The sequence below is a fragment of the Aotus nancymaae genome, unplaced genomic scaffold, assembly GCF_030222135.1.
Source record: "Aotus nancymaae isolate 86718 unplaced genomic scaffold, 86718_ANA_hifiasm-v0.15.2.pri h1tg000106l, whole genome shotgun sequence".
Lineage (NCBI taxonomy): Eukaryota > Metazoa > Chordata > Mammalia > Primates > Aotidae > Aotus > Aotus nancymaae.
Window position 1 is genome coordinate 2,825,001 of NW_026988521.1, and position 16,264 is coordinate 2,841,264.

Here is a 16,264-nt window from a genome sequence, read left to right on the forward strand (position 1 = left end):
TGCAAATGGAACGCGGCCCCAGGGGGTCTCGCTCCCTGCCCGCCAAGGCCCAGGGCTGAGTGTGCACGTGTGCATGTGTGTGTGCAGGCACACACACGTGAGTGTGTCCACACGCCCATCCGTGCGCATGTGTCTGTGCGTGTGTGCCCGGACGTCCTCGTCTCCATCAGGCATCTGGGCTGGACCAGGGTGTTTTCCACCCCCTACTTCAACTACCTAGACCATGACCAAGTCTAGAAACCTCACCACCAGCTCACAACCACCCAGGTCTTTTCTCAGCCCAGCAGGGATTGGCTCCACTGAAAATCCAAGCGCAGTCCCTTCACAGCAAGTTCCAGGCCGCGCTCTCTGCCACCCACTGCCACCCTAGAGGGCACGAAGCTGTTAAGGCCAGAGGTCCAGGACACACCTTCCCAGTGGCCAGGAGTCGAGACTGCATGATTGGGGAGACTATTATCCCTAATTGCCAGGGTCGTGAAGACACCTAAAGGCCTCCCGAGGCCAGCTGGAGCAGACCTTGGGGTTGAGAGCATCTTCTACAAGCTACTGAAGCGGCTGCTGCCGGCCCCTGGCCCCAGGCACCCCTCGCGCCCCACCAGCCATACCCGTTGGTCACAGTTTTACACCTGGGAGACAGAAAATCTCGTGGGAAGAGCTGTCTAGACCTGGCCCAGAGCTCAGCTCCCTGAAGCAGGGGGCTGGGTCCAAGGTGCTCAAGCTGCAGCTCCTGACCCCGTGAGGCCGCGCTGAGCCCGTCCCCCCACCTGCAAAGTCACACAATGACACGCTTCAATGGTGCATGGCTGGGGCATCTGGTTTTTGTTCTGTGTGACCCGGGAAGCCAAGAACGTGATTAGAACTCATCTGAATGTGATGCCTTAGGGGGTTCCCCTGGCACCTGCCCAGCTCCCTTCCCAGGCTGCTGCCCAGGGTTAGAGGAGCCCTTGGGCTACCCCCTCATCCAGGGGCACAGCAGGGGGACCCCACTGTGGAGCACCCCATGGCCAGCAGGCCGCACAGGGCATATCCTATTATCCTCTGACGGCTTCCCTGGCAGCCCCCGGGAGCCCCAGTGCAGTGCCGGTGCCAGCCCCCCTATGCCCGCCCGCACCCGGCCTGCTCAGCCCGTCCTGTTGTGTTGTGTCAGCTGCTGCTCTGTGCTTCAAGCGAGGCTCTCCAGCTGGCCAGGGTCAGATGTGAAAACAAGGACCTAACCCAACCCGGCCCCCCAGCTCCCCTGCAACAGAGACCCCCACCGAATGTGGCACTCACTGATGAGGCTCTTTCCAGCCCTCAGGCAGAACATAAAGGAAACACCTGTCCCCACGGCCGCACACTCTAATCCCACTAAACCCGAATGGAGAAGCCCGAGGGCCCCTGCAGCAGGCGCGCCCCCCGACCAAGGTCTGACTTTTGTCCTGGACTATGCGGAAGGCGGGAGAGAAAACACGGGAACTGGCCTGGTAGAGCTGGGGAGCAGCAGCCACCCTTCACAAGGGATGCAACTTCCAACCAGACTCAGGGCCGCAGAGAGCAGAGCGCCACGGCGGGGGCGGGGGGAGGGGTTCCCTCCAACAGCCGCGGTGTCTGAGGGTCCCCCCCACCCCTGACCTCATGCAGTCACCACCTTCCAGTGGCCGGGGGCTCCTGCTCCAGTAAGGCCCGACACGGAGCCCCTGCCCAGGCTAAGCACCAACCCTGGCAGAGCCTGCAGGCACCCTGCTCAGCCTCAATTGCGCCTGCACCCAAACCCAGGCCACTGGCTCTCTCATTACCAATGTGGAGCTGAATCATCACAATTTCCAAAAGGAGGAGAAAGAGAAGCGAGCACGGTGGGGGGAGCTAGAGACCACCCAGACACCTGGCACTGGGGAGAGAGACGCAGAGACCACGCGTGCCACGCACGCCAGGAGCTGGGGGAGGGGGAGGAGGAGTGCTGGCTGCCGGGCAGGCACCTGGCTGGGTTTGGCTTCCTGGTTCCTCCTGCCCCGGAGGAAGATGGGGCCACCACAGCTGTCCTTCCCACCGGCCTCTCCTGGGGGCCGGTGGGATGTGGGACGCTCAGTCTGGCCAGCACAGCCATCGGCCTGGCTCCCAGGCTACGGTGGTGGACTCCACACAGGGTCTCACGCTGGCTGTGTGTCATACAGAGGGACGAGGGGGCCCTGCTGTCCCTGGGATCTCTCACCAGGGCTCCTGCAAAGATGTCAGGTATCGTCTAAGATGCCAGCGACTCCCTAGCACGAGCCCGTTCCTCCAGCCACTCAGCGTTCCGGAAGGATTCGTGAAGCGTTCCATATTTTAAGAAAATTGACAAATACACAGAGGTCCTCAAGACCCATGGACTCCTGGTCTGAGCCCAATAAAGACTGTTAATTCCTCAAAAAAAAAAAAAAAAGAAAGAAAAGAAAAGAAAACAGGAAGACAATGGAACGAGCCAGCAGGGCCCCAGACTCTCCAGGCAGCAGCGGGTGGGAGCGTCTACCTGGCCATTATGGGGTCTCCCTGGGGCTCGAGACGACTTGCTACCAAGCACAAGCCAGGCCCCCCTCCCCTTTTCCTTCAGGGGGCGCAGGGCCCCGGGCAGCAGCCGGCAGAGATCTGGAGGTGGTGTTCTGAGGCAGGGGCAATGGGGAAAGGCAGCCTGCCCTCCAGAGGGACCACGGGCTGCAGATGGGCCATCGCCCCTCATGCCTCGGCTGCCCCACCCTGGCCAGAGCACCATGGGCTGAGAGGGCCCCCCTCAAAGCCCCAGCTCCTCAAACCCAGTGGGCTCACTGCCTTCCCTCTGCTCAGCCTCCGCGGAGGAACGATGCTGACTGGCGGTTCCCGGATCCCGGCCCAGGGGTGTCAGCCTGATTCTTACAAACCGCCTGGACAGGATCGGGTTACGTGTTTTTCGGGAATGTTTAAAAAACATCTTGCAGTTTCCTTTACCTCCTGCCCCAGGCCCCTCAGCGCCCCCACCCCACCCCATCTCGTTCTGAACAAACTTGATATATATGACAATTCTGGCCTGCCAAAGATAAGGGGAGGCCCGGGTGTTGGCTGCACAGAGGAAGTCTTTGTTACAGAAAACGATTCACCGTAGGGCCCCTCCACACACAAGGCCCCGAATACTCGGAGAATGTTCCGGTTCCAGCCCAGGATTCCCGCTTTCACAGCTCTCCCGCGAGCAGATTTTGCATGAAGGAATGTCAGCTGTCCTCCTCCCAAGCAGCTGCCTTCAGACAGGAACGCAGCCAACGCAAACCCTGTCAACCTCGGCCCTGGGACAGACAGGGGACCTGGCTGGGGCCTCGGCGACGTCCACTGTGGCGGAGACAGCCTGCCCTACTGCCTTTGCCCCGGGCCTCACAGAGGGGGCTGCGAGTCCTCCAGCTTGTCCACACGCCATCCTTGGGGCCAGGGGACTGTCCCCAAGAGAGACCATGAAGGGAGGGCCAGGCCGGGCTGCGCCAGGTCAAAGAAGCCAAAACCGTGTGACAGCCACAGGCAACGAGGAGAAACCGGCCACGCTCACCGGGATGAGCGACGAGCCTTGAACGCAGGCTGCGAAATGGATGGTGGTGTCCTGCAAGCCGGACACCCTGGCTAAGTTGAAGGTCCTCATTCCAGAGGATACGCACGGGCTTTGTAGGGAGAAAGGGTCGCACTGTCTCCCACATACTCTCAAATGACTCAGGATAAAAACGAAGCAGGCTGGGTGCGGTGGCTCACGCCTGTAACGCCAGCACTTTGGGTGGGTTGGCAGAGGCGGGAGGATTGCTTGAGCTCAGGAGTTCAAGACCAGCCTGGGTAACATGGCGAAACCCCATCTCTACAAAAAATACAAAAATTAGCTGGGCGTGGTGGCACGCACCCATAGTCCCAGCTGCTCAGGAGGCCAAGGTGGGAGCACATGAGCCCAGGAGGCCGAGGCTGCGGGAACCATGAGTATGCCACTGCACTCCAACCTGGGCAACAGAGCACGACTCTCTCTCTCTCTCTGTCTTCGCACACAGAGAGAAGCCTGCAGAGCGCCTGGGAGTGAGAAGCTCCGGGAACCTGGCAGGGGGTGCCTGGGCCTGCTTGTACTGACGAGCCTGAGGTTCAACCAAAATCCAAACACCCAGGAAGAAAGAGACAGACCGTGGAACCCAAAGGCCATGAACCGGCCTGGGCGCTGTACAAGCACAGGGCATGGAGGGTTGGCCCAGGGCACACACTCTCCCACTTCCATCTTCCCAGAAAATAAAATTGCCGCTAATTTAAATGCAAGTCTAAATGCCCATAGCAACTGCTCTTTCAAAAATTATCCTGTTAAATAAATAGCTTGACTTTCCTGGAAGGTCAGACAGTAGGGATCTTAGGCCCTGTGGGCTGCATGGCCTCGGCGGCAGCGCTCAAATCTGCCATTACACACAGCAGCCAGAGGCATGAGGCCCTCAAGTATGCGGGGCCGTGTGCTAATAAAGCTTTATTTACAGGCACAGGCAGCCACCCCGTGGGCCATGGTTTGTAGACCCCTGGGGTGCCCTCAAATTCATATGATGAAGCCCTAATCTCCAGTACCTTGTGTGGAAAGGGGCCCCTGCAGGTGGAATTGGGAGGGGGTCACAGTGGAGCACGGTGGCCTCCAATCCAGTAAGACTGGTGTCCTCACACAGAGGAGAAGTGTGTCTGCAGACACACACGAAGGATGCCCTGGGAGGTAAAGGGAGGGACTGGGATGCTACATCTAGAAGACAAAAGACCCAAGTCACTAGCCACCAGAAGCTGGCAGAGGCCTCAGAAGAGCCAGCCCTGCCCACACCTGGGTCTCGGCCCTCCATCGTCCAGAGCTATGAGAGAGCCACCTCCATTGTTTAAGCTGCCCAGTCTGGGGTCCCCCCATTACACAGCCTGGGTGTACTCTCCCGACCCACGTGGGCAGGAGGTCGGCCCAGCAGTCCCTCTGGCAGGCCAGAGGCTGGCAGGGAGGGAGACCCATGCACTGTGTGTCTGGTTTTGAAGCACGGGCTGGGAAGCCACTGCTGCGGCCCAAACCAGCCCTGCTGGGTTCCAGACCCACCTGAGAGAGGGAGGTCCTGAGAAGCCGTAGCAGGCGGCCTCAAAAGAATATTTTGCCCTCCCGACCCTCAACGTCTCACTGGGAGGGCTCAGCATGTCTCCCCAGGTCCTCTGCCCCCGAGGGCCAGGCCACTGCTGAGCCCTGCCAGCCACCCTGTGGGGTGGGGCAGGGCAGCGCCAGCCTCTATTCTAACAAGCCCAGCAGGGAAGGCACGTGGGGCACCCACCCAGCTTCTCTTCCTTCCGTAACTCTCGGGGGTTGAGCAGTGGCGCACGAGAGACTCCCGTAAGAGCCGCAGGCAGTGTGGATGATGTGTTTATCACCAAGTACAGGAAGCCTGGTGGGGCTGGAGTCTCTGTTGCAGCCTGGCACAGCCGGAAATTTCTAGAATCCCTCGACACCGTGGAGCCACAGGCCCAGCTGAGCGTCCCTGCTGCCCTGCCCTGGGCCTGAGCTCCCATCTCGGGCAGGGAGCAGGCCAGCCTTCCTTCAGCACCCCCATCGCTGCATGGCCTGCGTGTGGGGCTGGGTGTCTGCAGACAGCAGTGGGTGTGCTGAGCAGAGCGTGTGGCCAGGGAGGTTGGACCAAGGCCACCTGAGAGGCAGAGCCACCAGGTCTTCATGCTGTGCCCCGTGGGCCCCAGGCTCTCAGACTGTGGCTTCAGCAGCAGCCCCACCCCCCAGCTGTGCACCCCACATCCCGAAGCAGAGCACTCGGGGCAGGATACCCATCCAGGGGGCAGCAACGCTGCGGTTCCTCTCCCAAACAGCCCCAAAGCAAGGCCGATCCTATGCCCAGTAAAGCGGCCTCATAAAGGAGACACCTGGATGGCTTCACAGAGTCAGGGGGCCTGGTCCCAGGTCCTCGGGGGGCACCAGTCACCTGGCTGCCCTCTTTCAGGCACAGAGTGGGTGATGGAGATGCTTTTAGGTTCTACAGCCAGCACATGAGAGATGCCACAGGGCTCTGAAAGGCCGCAGTGGGTGGCACGGGCCTCCCCAGGACTGGGAGCTCCTGGTGGACAGAGATTTCAACAGCTTCAGTGTCACTAAGGGGGAAGGCAGGAGGGATCTGCCTTCGGGGGTTCTCAGCCACCAGTACCAGGCTCTGGAGAGCTGGCCATGTCATATCTCCTGTCCCTGAAGGCCAGTGGCTTCAGGTCCCACTCGGTGGATTCTGAGCCTTTGTTCTTGGAACTCGTGCTGGGACATCGACCCTGACCCAGGAGGAGGCTTGGCAGCTGAACCTGGATGGCAGCTGAAGCTCATCCCAATCGGGTGCCCCCAGCTGCCCCAGTATGACCTCCCTGATCCGAGAGACATTTGGGCCTGCCCTGTGCCATCTGCCCCTGGTCCGCATTCACCTTCGCGAGCCCCACCCGCCTGAAGCCTGCAGGCCAGCGTCCTTCCTCCCTTAACAGGCCCCAAGAGCTGCTGTCTCCCTGCGCTGGGCTCCAGGCAGGGTCTTAGGGTAGAGAAGTGAGAACTTCCTCCTACAGGTTCACGGGCAGTGACCTCCAGTGTGGCTGTGTAGAGCTGCGGGCCGCCCTGCACCCTGGGGCCTGTGCAGAGTGAGGGTCCACATCTGTGAAGCCCTCTGGGCCCAGCTCCAGGGGCTCAGGGCAGACAGGATCCAGGGCTCCGGCCCACACAGACACGAGGCCCTGCAGGGAGGGTCCTGGGGGTGCAGGATCGAAGTCTGGTCCTGCCTTTCACGAGCTCGTGGTCTGCCTGCACAGAGAACCTCGCACACAGTGGGTGCTTAATAAAGATCTGCTGGCTGAACAAATGCAGGCAGAAACAGCCCCGCCGGGGAGCTGAGAACTGTGTTCTGAAGCCTCAGAGTGGCCTGGGCGGTGGGGACTGACCTTGGCTGGGCAGCTCCCAAGTGACAGGGACAAAGAGGCAAGCAAGCCCACAGCCCCGCAGGGGGACGCGACTCTTCCCAGAGCGCCCTGCAGCCCCGAGGAGGGAGTGGGTACCCCTGTTTCTGGGCAACCAGTCCAGCGGGGAGTCTTCCTGAAGCAAGCGTGTGGGACAGGGCTTCAACAGACCCACGGGAGCTCAGCAGGCAGGGTGGGGCAGGCGGTCAGGAGTCGCCCCTGAAGCAAGCGTGTGGGACAGGGCTTCAATAGACCCACGGGAGCTCACCAGGCAGGGTGGGGCAGGCGGGGCAGGAGAATCTCTAGCGGTGGCAGCTGCAGAGGGAATCAGACCTCAGGGTTGGTTGAGGGAAATCCTGAGTCACCCACCGGTTCCCCTACCCGGGCAAAGGTGCTTTCACCTCTGTGTCTGTTCCCGGCAGGCAGCGGCAGCAAAGGCACTGCGGGAAAGCGCCGAAGGCCACGCGCAAGCAGGCTCCCCATCCGGGCAGCTGCGGGTCCCAGGTGGTAAACACCAGGTGGGGACCTGCGGGCCTGCGGGTGCCCTGCTGGGGGCAAGTGGAGGCCAGGGCGCTCAGGACAGGACCCGACAGGACCTGACCTTGTTCCGCAGAGAGGGCGGCACCCAGGGCTGTCACGGAGGCCCAGAGAATCCCCACAGGCTCGCGCTTTGCTGCTGGAAGGGAAACTGAGGCCTTGCTGTGTGCTGAAGGGGCAGCAGAAACCCCGGCAGTGGAGGCTCCAGCTGGCGGGAGGGGTGGGCCACCGGGCGGGGCAGAGGGAGCCTCAGCAGAGGGGAGGAAGCCGCAGCGATGACCTCATCCCCTAGGCCTCTGGGGCCGCAGCTCACGGGGTTTTTTAACCACAAGCATTGCAGGACAATTCCCTGGTATGCTCACCACCAAAGGCACGGACCAGCCGTGTTTGTGTTGTGCTTTTGAGTGCCTCTCTCTTTGTGTGGGATTTGAAAAAAGCCGTGATCCTGGAGACAAAAGCCAGGCCCTCACCTGGGCCAGGGCAGGGGCTCCTATTGCAGGGAACAGGGGGGCAGTTTCTGGCAGCAGCCGGCCCTGGTGAGAAACAGGAGAGCCACCCAAACCGGGAACTCCTTCCCAGGCAAGAACACGCACAGCACACACACGTCGGACACGCGTGCACGCACACACCAGGCATATGTGTACACGTGTGCTCACACGTACACTGAGTGCACACACGCACACGTGTGGCACTTTGACCCGTTCACACAGATGTGCACGCGCACGTACACGCACACACGACCGCCTCTGAATTCAGAAGGCAGGTCGGGGCCCTCTTTGCAGCCCAGGAAGTGGCTCTCCTCCCTGGGAGGCCGTGAGCAAATCTCCCTGCCCTGCAATCTCGGGCGGTGCCGGCCGGACCCCGGCCGAGACCAGATTCCTCCGAAAATGGCTTTTTCAGGCCCACCGCATATCCCTGGTTCAGCAGAATGCCTAATCCCTCCGAGGCCGCGCTGGGGTTTCCTTCGCCGTTCCGAGATAACAGCTTTCTGGCACTGCAAAGCTGGGCGTAGAAAAGGAAACGAGAAGGCAGGGGCTCCCTGACAACGCACTGCGTGGATCAACGTTTCCCCCAGCGTTTAAACATCGTGCCCTCGGAATCTCTCACGCGGGTCCTGCACCCCGCCGGCCCCTCCTGGGTTCCCCAAGGCTGCGGCTTGGGCTCCCCGGCTCTGCACTCCTTGGCCCGGGCAGCAACTCCAGAGTTGCACGTAACGCGAGCGCCCCCTGGCGTCTCCCGGCGCTCCCACCGCCTGGCCCCAGGGGCTGCAAAGGCTTTTGCTTCTTGGCCTGCCCCCCGCGCCCCCAGTCGTCCTGCCTGCATCCCTGCACAGCCCCCCTCTGCTGGAATCAAGAACCCAACAGCCGTCCTCACTCTTCCAGGCCCGAAGCCTCGGAAACCTGCTGTCAGGCCCTTCCCCGGGAAGTCCCCCAACTTCCGCCTGTGCTCTGAGCCCCACGGCCCTGGGAGGGGTCCCGGCCTGTCCCGCCAGCACCTACTTACCTCCTTCCCACTGCGCCCTGCCCACCTGAGCACCCCTTTGTCCAAGCACGTGGTCACTGTCCCTGCAGATACTCCACACCCAGAGCCCCACGTCTCAGTCTCAGCTCTGCCTTTGACGGGTCTGCACATCCCCCTCTCAAGACCAGGCCCCCAGCGGCCTCACTCTCTGCTGTGTCCCCAACATGCCCTCACTGTGGCCATGACTGAGTGACAGCTGGACACTCAAATTCCCTTGAAGGGTTTGTCTCCACGAGGCCAGTGCTTCCGGAGCCCACTGGGAAGCGTGGTGAGGCAAGCGGGAGGGAGGGCGTCTCCCAGCCCCACATCGTGCAGGGGCTGTTGAGGCGGGGAGCACACATCAAGCTGGCATGTCCCCGTGAGGCAGCTCTGGCCAATGGACTCGATGGAGGGAAGGACACACACAGCCAGGAAGTGCCATGCGAAGTCTGTGGGGTGAGCGCGGCCAAGGAATCTCACCCTGGGGGAGCATGGAATGGCCTGAGACTCCCCAGAGACCCCACCCCCGCAACCCAGAGCAGGGCAGGTCTATGTGGATGGTGCGCAGGTGGTGGCCGCCAAGCAGAGGCCTGAAACCTGACAAGAGGCTGAGTGCTGACGCTCCCGAGGACAGCCAGGCCCAATGTAGAGCACGTGCAAAGGCCCTGGGGCAGCCAGGAATGTCCCAGACTTGGCCTGGAGTGAGGGAGCCCAGGCTGGGGGAGGTGGAGGGGAGTGTTGTGGGTGACAGGCCCGAACGTGGGCGCCTTGGGGAATGTATCCAAACACCACGGGAGCTACTGGAACGATCAGGCTTTTGTCTTAGAAAGTCCTCTCCAGCTGCTGTGTGCAGGGGGTGTCTGGTGACATGTGAGGGGTGCCAGGGAGGCAGCTGGCCTGAGAGAAGGGAGCTGCAAGACACTGAAGGGCCCGGCCCCTGCTGACCAGAGATCCATGGCCACAGTTCAGCAAAAAGCCACCAGGTGGCGCACAGACCCCAGGGATGTGCAGACAGTGGGCAGGGCTGCCGGATGAGGCCCCCTTGCCCTTGGGAGCAAGGCCCAGCACTGTGCCTTGAAATCCAGGGTCTGCTCTCCTGGCCTGGCAGGGCTGCATCCTGGGGAGCAACACTACCTGCTCTGCTCTATGACCCTGTCCCCTGCCTGGTTTTGATGCCACATGGGGACCTTGGGGCGCTGCTGGTGATTCTAGGGCTGAGACGGGCACGTGCAGCCCAGGGCATGTCTGAAGGTCTCTGCAGCTTGCGCCTGGGTGCAGGCTTCTCTGGGTTTCACCCTCCCAGCCGCGCGGGAGATGACCACCTAGGAAGTGGGGACCTGAACTCCGGAGCTTTGGTGCTGACGGCCCTGGCTGGGCAGGGGCGGCTGGGCACGGGCGCCTGGGTGGGCTCATGTCAGCACCGGGGTGCCATTTAAAACCAAGCAAGTCCCAGGCTGCTCAGGGGGTAAGGGGCTAAGCACCCAGATCCAAGCCTGTAGTGCATGAGGGACAGGACAGGCAGGATCTCAGATCTCATGCACAGCACAGGCGTGAATGCATGTATATACACACGTGTATGCACACACAGCAACAAATATCTATACGTGACTACACACAACACAGCCACACATAAACATAGAATATGTGCTCACAGGTGCATGGTACAATGGGCCTATATAGGGCCACATTTACACATGTACACACATGTACGCACATTGAAACAGAGCCAAACATGCATTAAAGCCCCACATACGCACGTGTGTGCACACTTACCTACATACTCAGATACGGATGCACATTGCAACACACAGCCACACCCACAGGGAAACACATGCATGCCCACACAGCCACACGTCCACATGTCCACACGTCTGCAGAGGTGCACAGCGCCTCACATGGAGACCCTCCAGGGGAATAGTTGGCAGCCCGGCTCTCACAGCCTGGGAACCACTGGCATCCTTGGCCCCAAGCCCTCCAGGGAAAAATACCAGGTCAGGGACCCCCCACAGACCCAGCCCCCATGGCAGAACCAGCAAAGGACATGCCATGCCCACTCCTGCAGGTGAGCCAACCTTGTCAGCTGGCCGGGGCAGGACACCCTCCTCCAGCGACTCGGTGGGATGCTCGCCTGAGAGCCAGGTCTGTGGTGGGTGAAGAGGACTCAAGGATCCTGGACAGGTGCCATGGGGACACCATAAAAGGTGAGGCCCATGCTGCCAAGGCCACTGGACGTTGCCCTGAGGGTGAAGGACGGCCTCACTGCAACAAAGATGGCACCGCAAGATGACACACAGACCCCACGTCACGGGGCAGTGTGAAAGTCTGAACGAAGTATGAGGGGACGATGTGATAGGACACGAAAGTCACATGCCAGGACCAAGGGGGTTTGTTCCAGGAAGGCAAGGCAGGCCGCTCACCAACAGGAGCGGGAAAGACCCCTGACCAGAATCCACGTGGTCACTGTAAAACCACACCAGACATCAGCCCCAAAGGACCCTTCCTAAGCACGGGAGACGCATCTCCCCTGCCCACAGAAGCCAGGAGGGTCTAGCTGGCCGCAGACACCACCCCCAGCTCTGGACAGACCCAAGCAGCAATCTGTCCTCCTGGCAGGCATCCCTTATCTGGAAACTCAAAAGAATGCAAAGGACAGAGGGGAAAACTTCTGTGACCACAGTCATGGGAAGAAGCGGGGCCACAGCCTGTGGCAGAAATCAGTGGCTTTTGCAGACGCCAGAAAAGCGCCTGGAAAACAGACAGACCAGAGACTCCCCATGTGATAGCAACAGTAACAACCTACTATCAGCAACATTATTATTATCAGGAAGAGACTTAACAAAAACTGCCGGACACCTACATAATGAAACCGTAAAACACGACCCATGCACAGACGCGCCCCACTCTTGGAGTCCAAGGAGATGCCAGTCTCCCCAGATTCATCCATCCGCCCGCATCACATTTCTTCCCAGGGCTGGATGAGGTGATGGCAAAGTTCACTGGGAAAAGCAAGGCTGCAGGAAACCCCTGAAAGAGCAAGCCCTGCAGAGACACAACACGACACCATGAGACTGACTTTATACAGGGAGAGCCAAGCTGGGAGGGCCCTGGTGAGGGAAGAGTCCAGCGTACCAGTGGGACAGAATAGAAAACCCCAAAGCAGACCCTTCCTACTGCCTCTGGACCTCTGGGTTACAGAGAAGACGGGCCCTCCAGTCAGGCAGGACCGATGGACTATGGAAGGCATGGCACTGGGAGAACTGGGAAGCCAGGGAAGGACCGCCGGCCTGTGCCTCACACCCCTTCCCAGGAAGCTCCCAGCCGCCGTGGAGCGCACAGTTAACCTGGTCAGGGCAGGCGAATTTCTCCACACTCAGCTACGGCCCAAGCTCCAGAAGCAACGAAGGACATGTAAAGTTGACTCCCGAGAAATAAGACAGATGCCACCGCCGAAGCCATCACGAGAGGACTCGGGAGCCCCCTGGGGCAGGCTGCCCTGGCCAGGAAGACATAGCACTGAAAAGCAGCACGAAACCAGCCCAGATCCGCCCGTGCGCGCTGGGAGCTGAGTCGTGACTCTCTCCTCCTTTGCAGATACTGGGAATATTCCACGACGAGACCAGAAAACAGCAAAGCCGGACCAAGGAGAGTTGCCGGACCGGGTCCTGCCGGAGCCCACGGCCCACACTCAGGCGGCTTCCATGGGGACCCCGTGGGCTCCAGACATAGCTGGTCCCCTGCACCCCGCCTTTCGGGTGGCCTCACAGCCAGATCAACTTCGAGGTTTGCCACCAGGCCGTGGGCCTGCCTCGTCCTGCTCCCAGCACCTGGCCAGCAGAAACGGCACAGCGTGGAGCAGCCCCACCTACAGCTGCTCGCTCCAGGCCTCCTTGCCAGAGCTGGGCCTGTTCAGGTTGAGGTGTATCTGGGGACCTGTCCCCAGCCCTGTCTTGGGGAGGAGAGGAGTCCTGAGACCCCACCGTCAGAGAGAGGAGCTCAGACAGCTGCCCAGGCCAGGGCATGGGGTGTTGGAAATTCCCTGGATCCTCAAGCTACCCTGGGCACCTCCAGGGACACTGGTTTCATGCTTCTTTTCGGTGCTGTGTCTTCCTGGCCAGGGGAGCCTGTCCCGCCGGGCCCCCGAGTCCTCTCACAATGGCTTCAGCAGTGGCGGTCATCTCATTTCTAGGGAGTCAACTTCACCTTTCCTTCATCGCTTCTGGGCACACAGGCACAACGCGGCTAGTGGCGCCAGCCCTCACCCGCAGGGAGGAAGACACAGGGCACTCAGAACCCAGCAGAGGCTTGAGGAAGGACTGTGTGCTGAGGCAGGCACTGCCAGCTCGGGAACACTCCTGCCCCCAGTCCAGGACACTCCCACCACCGCCACCACACAGAGCGCCTCTCGGGCTGATGGAAGGGACCACCCGGGTGCCTGGGGTGGGGGCAGCTGCTGGGACACTTTCAGGGCCCATGTGCCAGCCACAACCCAGGAACAGGAGTCACCAGACCCCAGGGACACTGTGGACGAAGGCTCGGGCAGGCACCTGCCAGCCTCACCACCGGCTCCACCCTACATCCTCCTTCCTTTCAGCCAAGCTCGGAAGCCCCTCTCCAGGAAGCCCTTTCAGACCGCCAGCTCCAGGCTCCTCTCAGTCCTTGCCCCCCTCGCCTGTGGCACACACATCCCAAGTCACTTGGCAAGGGTGGGTGCTGGGGAGGTGTCCCCACCGTGTGTCAGGGCAGGGCCAACATGTGAGCAAGGGGCCGGGAGCGGCTCTGCCCCACCTTATAGGATCAGCGCCAGGGAGATGCCAGCCCCCAGGCAGCGTGACATCCAGCCGTGCCCTTGGAAGCTACATACCATCCAGAAGAGGGTCCCTGTGGCCAGGGCGGCATACTGTTCGATGGTGGACAGCACGCTGAAGATGAGGCAGACCAGGACGATGAGGAAGCTGCAAGACAGGGACACGGCAGTCAGTTCCACAGCCTCAGCCCACCCCACGGCGCTCAGTTCCACGCCTCAGCCCACCCCACAGTGCTCAGTTCCACGGCCTCAGCCCACCCCACGGCGGTCAGTTTCACGCTTCAGCCCACCCCACGGCTGTCAGTTCCACGGCCTCAGCCCACGCCACGGCGGTCAGTTCCACACCTCAGCCCACCCCACGGCGGTCAGTTCCACAGCCTCAGCCCACCCCACAGTGGTCAGTTCCATGCCTCAGCCCACCCCACGGCGGTCAGTTCCATGGCCTCAGCCCACCCCACGGCGGTCAGTTCCACGCCTCGGCCCACCTCACGGCACTCAGTTCCACGCCTCGGCCCACCCCACGGCGCTCAGTTCCACAGCCTCGGCCCACCCCATGGCGCTCAGTTCCACAGCCTCGGCTCACCCCACGGCGCTCAGTTCCACGCCTCGGCCCACCCCACGGCGGTCAGTTCCATGGTCTCGGCCCACCCCATGGCGCTCAGTTCCACAGCCTCGGCCCACCCCACGGCGCTCAGTTCCACAGCCTCGGCCCACCCCACGGTGGTCAGTTCCATGGCCTCAGCCCACCCACGGCGCTCAGTTCCACGCCTCAGCCCACCCCACGGTGGTCAGTTCCATGGCCTCAGCCCACCCCACAGATGCACCTGGGGAGCAGCGGAGGGGCCCCGGCCTCAGCCCCACCCTGGGGTAGGAACAGATGGTGCTGCAAAAATGCAGTTGTCCGTTAGCTGAGCACACACTCAAGGTAGGTCCGCACGAGGGATGCCGGCCCGTCGCAGGAAGGGACGAGGCGCCAACACATGCCGCCACATGGACGGGCCCTGGAAACATGGTGCCAAGGCCAGACACAGACAGGTGACCGCCTGCTGACCACCTGCCATGTGGCTACACCCAGGACAGCCAGAGCCACAGAAACAGAAACAGACTGATGGCTGCCCCGGGGCGGGATAAACGCTCTAGATGCGGATGGCGGTGATGGCCACACAACGCTGTGTCCTAGAGCCACGAGGGGCCCACGTTCTGCAAGTGAACCACGGTGTGGAATTGCATCTCGGCACAGCTGATTTTACAGCTCATTTCCAGAGTGCAGTCAGTGGGCCCCTGCCCAGGAGTGAAAGGCCCAGGACGGGGTGCTGGTGGTCACAGCACAGAAGCCAGCCCAGCCGGGTGAGGGTCCTGACATCTGCACCAAGCATCTGGTTGGCAGAGGGGCCTCGAGGCTGCAGGCTGTGGGCCGCTCTCATGTGGTTTTACTTCCTCCTTCCCAGGGCCCTGAGGCTGAGCCACAGAACCCATGAAAGGGAAGGTGCAGAGCCCCACCCTGGGGCCAACGCTCTGTGGGAGCGCGAAGAACAGACGGGCCGCCTGCTCTGATCCCCGGAACCATAAAGATAAGTAGCTGCTGCCTCTGCAAACGCACCCTCCAGGGCCCGCCCCGCCTTTCTCCCGCCTCAGAGGAGACTCCAAGGATCCCCATGGGTCCTCAGCGACAGGACAGCCAGGAAGCGGCCGCACACACAGACCCTGGGGGTGCCAGCATAGGGTGCCCCAGGCTCCTTCCCTCCCTCAGGTCCTGCCATCCCGAGTGGCTTCTAACCTACCCAGGGCAGCCAGGGGGCCTCCTGCATTGCCTTCCTCCCAACCTCCCGTACTCGCCGCACCCAGAACCCATCCTCTCCCACCTGTCCAGATGCGCACGGCCCGGCCCACCCTCCCCAGGTCCCCAGAGCCCACAGCAAGCAGGCTACCTCCCTGCATGGCCTGCCCCGGCTCATCCTCCCATGCACAGAGGCTTCTAAGGGAGCTGGGGCTCTGGGGCCAGCTCCACAGCTCCTGTGGGCAGGGCAATCCTTTCCAGGCCTCTGGCAGCCCCACCCAAAGGCACTTGAGGACTCACTCAGCCAATGACTCTGCTCAGGCCCCCTTCCTGGGTTCCTCCCTCCCCACAGCCACAGTCCCGCTGCTGTAGCCACCACTTCCTCAGCCACCTGCCTCAGCGACACCCCATCCTGCCCACACTGGCCAGCTCCACCCGCAGAGCCAACCCCAGCCAGCCCCTGTCTGCACCCTGCCCATCCATCCTCATCTCCCCCTGACCACGGTGCCCACCTCCACCCTCGGCGCCCCCAGCCCACATACCCAGCCAGGCAGTGAACCCTCAATGTCACCCCTCAGCATGGTACCACCATGGCCCCAGACCACCCCAGCTCCTCCTGGCCCTTGTTGCCAGTCCTGACTGTGCCTGCCCAGCCCACCTTAGGCCCCCTGTACCTGCTGCCGCCCAGCCTAGAAGACCAGCTTGAGGGT

General features: G+C 61.7%; 1 protein-coding gene across 2 annotated transcripts in view; it reads right to left on the reverse strand.

The window, feature by feature from the left end:
* The window catches only part of KCNQ1 (potassium voltage-gated channel subfamily Q member 1), a 388,699-nt gene that overhangs the window by 300,630 nt on the left and 71,805 nt on the right, over positions 1-16,264 (reverse strand). For both annotated transcript variants that reach the window (XM_021676961.2, XM_021676962.2), the window contains exon 2: positions 13,835-13,925. In XM_021676961.2, coding sequence (XP_021532636.1) covers positions 13,835-13,925 — 91 coding nt within the window. The remainder of the gene's footprint in view (positions 1-13,834; positions 13,926-16,264) is intronic.